Raw genomic sequence first — 8,572 nt, forward strand, 5'->3', positions numbered from 1 at the left:
CAGGGCACGGCAGCACGAGGCGGGAGGTTCGCAGCTCAGTGCGCATGCTCCGAGAGGTTGGCCAGGGAGGGGCGCTTCAACCCCTGCCTCCTAGACACTTCCGGGGCGGGGGGAAGACCGGAAGTACGGGGGCGGGCGCCTACTTCCTAATCTCGCTTCCCTGCGGGGCGCCGCGGCTCTCGGCTGGCGAACGGTCGTGTCTCTGTTCGCTCTGCTTTTCACTTTGCCGCGGGACTAGAAATGGACCCAGGGGGAACCTGAGCCCAGTGGGCGGCAGCCTCTGCGGTAGCGCGTCCGTTTATTCCAGCCTCGCCCGGCCCTGTTCGGACTGTCGTCAGCACCCTGGTGCTCCACGCCGCCTCCGGTCGCCTCGTGTTTATTCCCGGTCAGCGGCGGCTCCTCCCGCCCCGCCCCGCCCCGCCCCGCCCCGCCCCCCGCCCTTATGTACGATCGAGCTCCCCGCTTGCTCAGATTGGCTGAAGGTGGCAGCACTGAGGAGCATGTGGGCCCTGGGTCCTACCAGGTACCTGTCCTGAGGCAGCAGGCAACAGGTAAGAGGTAGGCAAAGGCAAGCCTGACTGCCACAGCACCTCACTGTCGGCCACGTCCACTTCTCTGTGCTTCTAACACATAATGGTACCATTTCACAAGTGCAACAAAGCATAAAATAGGGAAAACACTCTCCTTATGTTACAGGTGATGAATGGCAAGATCATTCCTGTGTCGCATTTCACAAGGTCACCAAGCCCATGGGTAGGACTTTCGATGCTGCAGTGGTTGTCTCCATCATACTTTGAGGTGCACCGGTTAGATCTAGGAATTTGATTTCCTGGCTCTGACGACTGTTACGAGTCTTCCAAGTCTGTATCCTTCTTACCGCTTACTGTTGATTTTCTTTGTAATCCTGTCGCCTTCACGTTCCTCTGCTACCATGAACCCAGAGACACTTCATTTACGAACATGTAACTTTTCTATTTTGCAGTGTGATTTAAAGATAATCCCGTGTATTTTTGGATAGATGCTTCCTAACTGTCCATATCCATCTTCTTCTTCTTTTTTTTTTTAAGAATTCATTTATTTATTCATGAGGGACCCACAGAGATTGAGAGAGAGAGAAAGAGGCAGAGACACAGGCAGAGGGAGAAGCAGGCTCCCTGCAAGGAGCCCGATGTGGGACTCGATCCCAGGTCCCCGGGATCGGGCCCTGTGCCTGAGGCAGATGCTCAACCACTGAGCCACCCAGGCATCCCCTCCATCGTCTTTTTAAATTTTTTTTTTAATTTTTATTTACTTATGATAGAGAGAGAGAGAGGCAGAGACACAGGCAGAGGGAGAAGCAGGCTCCATGCACCGGGAGCCCAACGTGGGATTCGATCCCGGGTCTCCAGGACACGCCCTGGGCCAAAGGCAGGGGCTAAACCGCTGCGCCACCCAGGGATCCCCCCCTCCATCCTCTTTTTGAACATACTATTGAGAGCCCACATTCTGGGGGGGAGGGGGGGAAAGCTATGTTTGAAGAGATGGAGTGGGAATGGATAATTAATTACTTGCAATAATTATTTGCTCTCATTTGTTTGCCGTTAGTGACTTAGGGGAAACATTTAACGAATACTTATAATTTGCTGTCTGCTTTTTTTAATTTGATGATTTTGTGGAGCTTACTACCATCCAATTACAGTTTTTCCCTGGTTAATCTGCATTTCCCCTATTGTTACACTATATTTTTTTAACAAACGCTATTACCATGTTTACATGACTGATCAGATTAGGATATTATGTTGATTTAGGCTTCTTTGGGTGGAGTGCAGATTTGTCATTGTTTTAATTTTTGAATTTTACTGCTTTTCGGCTTGTGACGTTCAGTGTTCTTGGAGCCTTTGTCTATATTTAATACAATTGAGTTGTTGTAAACATTAACTCCCTAACAATATATCAGCCACCAACCACCACCCCAAATACTTATGCCTGTGATGCTTTTCTATCCTTATTTTATTTAACACAGCTGAACACTGTCTTTAGAAATATTTTTTCCCCTGATATCTGTAACATCATTCATTTTTTCCTGGTTCTTTTTCCAATTATCTTGAAACAGTGCCTGATGCATGGTTAGGACCTAACAAACGTTTGTTAAATGTTGAATCAGGCAATCGTTTTTCCCCTCAGTAATCAGTTCTTTGTTGTCTTCTTTAAAGGTTTTTATTTTTCTGAATGTCTTTTAAATGTTTATATATTTTCCTTCCTTTGGTGATTTCTTTTCTCATGCACTTTCTTGTTCAAATCCATAGTTTTAACTATTATCCCTATTCAGATTCTTATGGCTTCCAAAAGAAAGTCTTCAGAGAGGTGGGTGATTTATATCTCTAAGATGAACTTTCTCTTGATGTTAGGGCCTTCTCATTGCCCTTACTTTTTTGAACATCTTTATCTGGGTGTTCTCTAACATCTGAAACTCCCAAGTGTCTGAGTTCATCATTTTCCCCATCATTACTAACCCCTTTGAAAAATTCCCTATCAGTCAATTATAAACTTTACATTTTGGAATTATGCTAGACTTTTTATGACTGACCATGCCCATTGGTCATTTAGATCTATTGATTCTATATTCTCATTGTCTCTTAAATCAGTTCCTCTTCTTCATGTAACTGCCCTTGACTGTTCAGGCCTCGTTATTTCTATTCTAAGTTAAACCAATAAAATATTGCTGGTTTTCCTCTATTTCAGTTTCCAACTTCTCTCTTAAGGCTAAAATGATCTTCCTAAGATATAATTATCTTATTTGTATAAAAAAATTCCTTTTAACACTAAGGTTAAAATCTGAACTACTTAACTTAGTGCATAAGATTCTTCATGGTCTGATCCTTTACCTGGCCTTCCACACCCTCTCTCACCCACACCCAACACTTTACCCACATACTATCAGCAGTTTCAACTTTGCATTTTCTAGAAGTTCATGCTCACTCACCTCCAAGCTTTTGTAGCTGCTGATATTTTGCCTTGCGTGCTGTTCCTTTGTTTCTCACCTGGCTGAGTCCTACATACTCTTTTAGACTGAGGTAAAGTGAAATTGTTCTCTGACTCTACTATTTTTCCAGTTTTTCTCTGACTCCTTCATGACTCTTTCATAGCACTTTGATACTATATCTTAATTTATCTGTTAACTTATCTGGCTGCCACACTGTTACTCTCAGTTTTTAGCTCAATACCATAACACATAAATAGTTAATAAAAAAATAAACAGTAATTCTTGGAATAAAATTTTAAAACAAGTCTAATGAGCTACATATAGCAGAATTAAAAAACTCACTACATGACTTATGTGAACTCTGCACCTTCTAAGAGATCCTTATTTGTGCTAAGGAGAATTTAATTGCTGTTTGAACTTGATTTACATAATAAATGGCACCCTACATCAGCTGTGTATTAGTTATCTGTATTGGTTCCATACCAGTTATCTAAGCTGGGTAACAATGGCTCCTAAATATATTCTTCCCCAGATTTCTTCTTTGATGAAGGAGTGGTTAGCTTTACCTGCCACAGAAGCATGAGCTTTCCATGCCCTTCCACTCATGCCTATGAGCTTATGCCACCAATAATGATTTATTTTTATTAGCCAATCAATTTAGGGAGACCACCTCAGGGAATGCAATTGGTCTTTAAGTTTAAATAAACAATATGTATGTGATTGCTGTATATGTTGATGTCCCTGAAGATGAGTATGTTTCAAAGATGTAGCTATTGCTTTTATATGAAGAATGACCTTTGTGTTTTGTGGCAGTTGCTGTAGCTGTAGAATTTGCCCTTTAATCACATGCTGCCCACCTTCTTTCTCAGAATGGACTGACTTTTATTGCTTCATGCCAGTTTGATTTATCTTCTGCTGTTGGTGCCTCAAACTCAGTATTTCCCAAACTGAACTTACTTATTTCTCTTCAAATTATCCCTTCTCCTTCTATTCTTAATTTCTTCTTTCTACCTGACAGTTTGATTTATCATTCATAGTTGGCATTTCACATGCCAATATATCCATATGTCTCAAGTCAGAATTTTCTCTCACTCCACTAACCCTAATTCCCCAGAACCACCTTCTCCCATATTTTATACCTTAATTATTGGCAGCATTGTTTGTAGTTTATTATTTGTCTGGCTTTCCCATTACTGGAGGCCAGAGTTTTAGCTTATTCATTATTATACCCTCACTGTCTCTCTCTGCACACGATAAAGCATTCACTATTGTTGAATGAATGATTAAAGAAAGGTGTAATTTAGAATATCACTGATGAATTCTGTATTTATTGATTAATGTTCAGGGCACTATGGCAGGGTGGCTAAACATCTTGATTTATGTGGGAACATCCTGGGTTTAGCAATAATGTCTTACATCTGAGCAAACTAGGACAGTTTGCCACTCTAATGTACATTAGGTATACAATAATGAATAAAACAGACAAGTCCCTTCTTTCATGGAGTTAATCAGTATAAACACTTTAATTTTCTTGTGGTTTTGCTTGAGGTCAGTGTTTTATGTAAACTTCTAGCCTATTGATGAAAGATTCTATATAATTAATTATTGAAAACTTCAATGAGGATTTTATGAGTACTGGCTTTCTTGAATACGTGTTTTCTATTTTGTGTTCTTTTCCATTTTTCTATGAATTTCAGTATTATGCAATTAATTTCACACTTGTTTAGGTAGATTCAGTTAGAATCTCTGCTATGGTGTTAGAACAGCTGCCTCAGAACTAGTCTGAACTTAGCTTTCTTAGTTTTTATATTTATCTCACATTACCTCGTTTGTATGAACCTAAATTAAAAAAAAAAAAACTCCAGAAAATCTTTTCTTGTAAGATTAAACATTTAGGCAGAAAACTGCATAAAAAGTATGGTGTAAGAGGTAAACACTCAAGAAATATAACTTGTCCAATTTCCCTTTCAATTATACCTTCTTTCCTCTCCCTTAAGCACTTTTCTGATTTTTATGGCAATCATTTCCTTGCTACTCTTTATGGATTATTAAATCTTGTTGATGAAATGACCCCTTTATCATAATACAACATCTCTCTTATCTTTAGTATTTCTTGTTCTAAAATGTACTTTGTCTGATTGTAATATAGTCACTCCATCTTCCTTTGATTTATAGATGCATGGCATATCTTTTCCATTCTTTTATTTTTAACACTTCTATGTCTTTATGTGTTATGAGGGTTTTCTGTGGACAGCATAAAGTTAAGTCTTAGTTTGTTATCCAGTTGAGAATCTCTGCCTTTTATATTGGGGTATTTAGAACTTTTCTGTTTTTAAAATATTTTATTTATATGACAGAATGAGAGAGGGAAGGAGGGAGTGTACAAGCAGGGAGAGCGGCAGGCAGAAGGAGAGAGAGAAGCAGACTCCATGTTGAGAAGGGAGTCCAACATGGGGCTCGATCCCTGAGATCATGACCTCAGCTAAAGGTAGACACTTAACCACTGAAGTGCCCCAGAATTTTTCTATTTAATTTAACTATCAATATTGTTGTGTTTAAATTTACTCTCTTGATATTTGTTTTCAGAATATATCTCTTCATTCTCTTTATTTTTTCCCTACCTTTGTTGAATGAATTTAGTTGTTTGGTTTACAATTTACATCCCTAACTTACCACAGTCTACCTTCAAATAATATAGTATCACTTCTCATATAGTATGTGAACCTTAATATGGTGTGCTTTCATTTCTCACATCTCATCTTTTGTGCCGTTGTGGTCATATATTATACTTCTATATATGTCATAATGTCACAATAATTTGAAAATGGTTTGTCTTCCTCTCTAATTTTTCCCCACTCAGTTTCCCTCCATCAATGTACTTTTTAAAAACTTTATTTATTTGCTTAAGTAATCTCTATATCCAACGTGGGGCTTGAACTCACAACCCTGAGATCAAGAGTTGCACACCCTTCTGACTGAGCCAGCCAGGTGCCCCGTATCAGTGTACTTTTCATTTCAGAACTTTGATCTGGGCATTTTTATATCTTCCCTTTATCTCTTCATCACATTCATCTTTCTTCTACCTTGTTAAACAGATGGAGATTATTTATAATAGATAATTTTAATGTTCTTGTGTGTTAATTCCATCTTCTCACATATATATCTTTCTTTCACTGACTTTTCTCCTGTTTATAGGACATATTTTTCTGCCTCTTGGAAGACCATTTCCTGGTGTTTGCACTATTCGTATTTTTATAATCTTTAGCTTGGTTTGTGTGTGTTTATGTGTGTGTTTTGAAGGAAATCTGTGTCTTGTTCTCTGATTGTTTACCCTGATTTGGAATAATTCACTGGTATCCTGGTTTTTCAGCTCTACTGGATGACCCTTGCTTTTCAAAATGGACCTTGGCTTCCTCTTAAGGATTTCTGTCCTTGTAGTCTTTGTTACTATCCAAAAGTACTTTTTTTTTTCTTGCCTTTGGACAGTTGGTATGAACTATCAGTTGCTAAATTAACACCTAGAGTTTTAGTATCATTCATGAAACTTTTACTCATCACCTCTGTGTGATTGAGGACTTCTTCCTTTTTCACCTTCCAAGCATTTTAGAACTTGAGATATTTTTCCTTGTTTAAAGTCATTTAAAGTTAAAGTCCTGCTTCAGTAGATTGTTGGTTTTTAAAGGTAAGGTCTATATTTTACTCACTTTTAAATGCCGCAATACCTAACCAAATAATTATTTCTTTTATTTAAAAAAGCTTTTAATTCCATAATAACATTTACAATATCATTACTGCTCTTCAGGGCTCAGATTGCCTTTGCTCTTGACACATTTGCTTATGATATGACCAATTCTATGTCCTTAACCTCTACACCTGTTTCATTAAAGGTTTTATTTTAATTCCAGTTAGTTGATATAGTGTTATATTAGTTTCAGTGATTCAGAATAAAATTAGTGATTTAACATTTTTGTACAACACCCAGTGCGCATCACAACCAGTGCACCCCTTGATCTCTACTGCTATTTAACCAATCCTCCCACCTTCTCCCTTCTGGTAACCATCAGTTTGTTCTATACACTTAATAGTTTAATTTTTGGTTTCTCTTTTGTTTCCTTTGCTTGTTTGTTTCATTTCTTAAATTCCACATATGAGTGGAATCATATCGTATTTGTCTTTCTCTGATTGACTTATTTTACTTTGAATTATATTCCCTAGCTCCATCCATGTTGTTGCAAATGGCAAGCTTTTATTTTTTTTTATGGCTGAATAGTATTCCTATCTATCTATCTATCTATCTATCTATCTATCTATCTATCTATCTATATCTACATATCACATATTCTTTATCCATTCATCAATCGATAGACCTTGAGTTGTTTCCATATCTTGGCTATTGTAAATAATGCTGCTATAACTGTAGTGGTGCATGTATCCCTTTGGATTAGTGTTCTTGTGTTTTTGGGTAAATACCTAGTAATGTGATTGCTGGATTGTAGAGTAGTTCAATTTTTAACTTTTTGAGGAGCCTTCATACTGTTTTCTATAGTGACTTCACAAGTTTACATTCCCAGCAACAATGTAAGATTACCCTCTCTCCAGATCCTCACCAATACCTCATGCTTCTTGTGGTGTTGATTTTAGCCATTCTGACTGGTGGGAGGTGATATCTCATTGCAGTTTTGATTTGCATTTCCCTGATGATAAAGTGATAATAAGCATTTTTTCATGTCTCTGTTGGCCATATGTATGTATTTTCTGGAGAAATGTCTCTACATGTCTTCTACCCATTTTAAAATTAAATTATTTTTTATGTGTCGAGTTTTAGAAGTTCTTAATGTATTGTGGCTATTAAGCCTTTCAGATATGTCTTTTGCAAATGTCTTCTTGTATTCCATAGGTTGCCTTTTAGTTTTGTTGATTGTTTTCTTCACTGTGCAGAAGCTTTTTATTTTGATATAATCCCAATAGTTTATTTTTTTGCTTTTGTTTCTCTTGTCTCAGGGGTCATATTTGGAAAAAAGTTGCAAAGACAACTGCCAGAGAAGTTACTGCCTGTGTTCTCCTCTAGCATTTTGATGCATTCTTGTCTCACATTTAGGTCTGTCATCCATTTCGAGTTTGTCTACAGTGTAAGAAAATGGTCCAGTGTCCTTCTTCTATATGTGGCTGTCCAATTTTTCCAACATAATTTGTTGAAGAGACTGTCTTTTTTCCATTGGATATTCTTTCTTGCTTTGTTGAAGATTAGTTGACCATAGAGTTGAGGGTCCATTTCTGGATTCTTTATTCTGTTCCATTGATCTATGTGTCTGTTTCTGTGCCAGTACCATATTGTCTTGATGATTACAGCTTTGTAATATAGCTTGAAGTCTGGAATTGTGATGCCACCAACTTTGGTTTTCATTTTCAAAATTCCTCTAAGTATTTGGGGTCTTCTCTGGTTCCATACAGATTTTAGGATTATTTGTTCCAGCTCTCTAAAAAATGTCAGTGCTATTTTGATAGGGATTGCACTGAATGTGTACATTGTTCTGGGTAGCATAGACATTTTAACAGAATTTGTTCTTCCAATCTATGAGCATGGAATGTCTTTCCATTTCTTTCTTTCTC

General features: G+C 37.9%; 1 protein-coding gene across 35 annotated transcripts in view; it reads left to right on the forward strand.

Moving 5' to 3' along the window:
* The first annotated feature begins 427 nt into the window (after positions 1–427).
* STPG2 (sperm tail PG-rich repeat containing 2) overlaps positions 428–8,572 on the forward strand; it is a 531,806-nt gene continuing 523,661 nt past the window's right edge. For all 35 annotated transcript variants that reach the window (XR_005382818.1, XR_005382817.1, XR_005382825.1 and 32 more), the window contains exon 1: positions 428–551. Coding sequence is in view for 19 of the 35 variants with exons in the window: in XM_038582080.1 (XP_038438008.1) it covers positions 443–551 (109 nt within the window). In the remaining 16 variants the exon portion in view is untranslated. The remainder of the gene's footprint in view (positions 552–8,572) is intronic.

Source organism: Canis lupus, chromosome 32 (genome assembly GCF_011100685.1).
Source record: "Canis lupus familiaris isolate Mischka breed German Shepherd chromosome 32, alternate assembly UU_Cfam_GSD_1.0, whole genome shotgun sequence".
Lineage (NCBI taxonomy): Eukaryota > Metazoa > Chordata > Mammalia > Carnivora > Canidae > Canis > Canis lupus.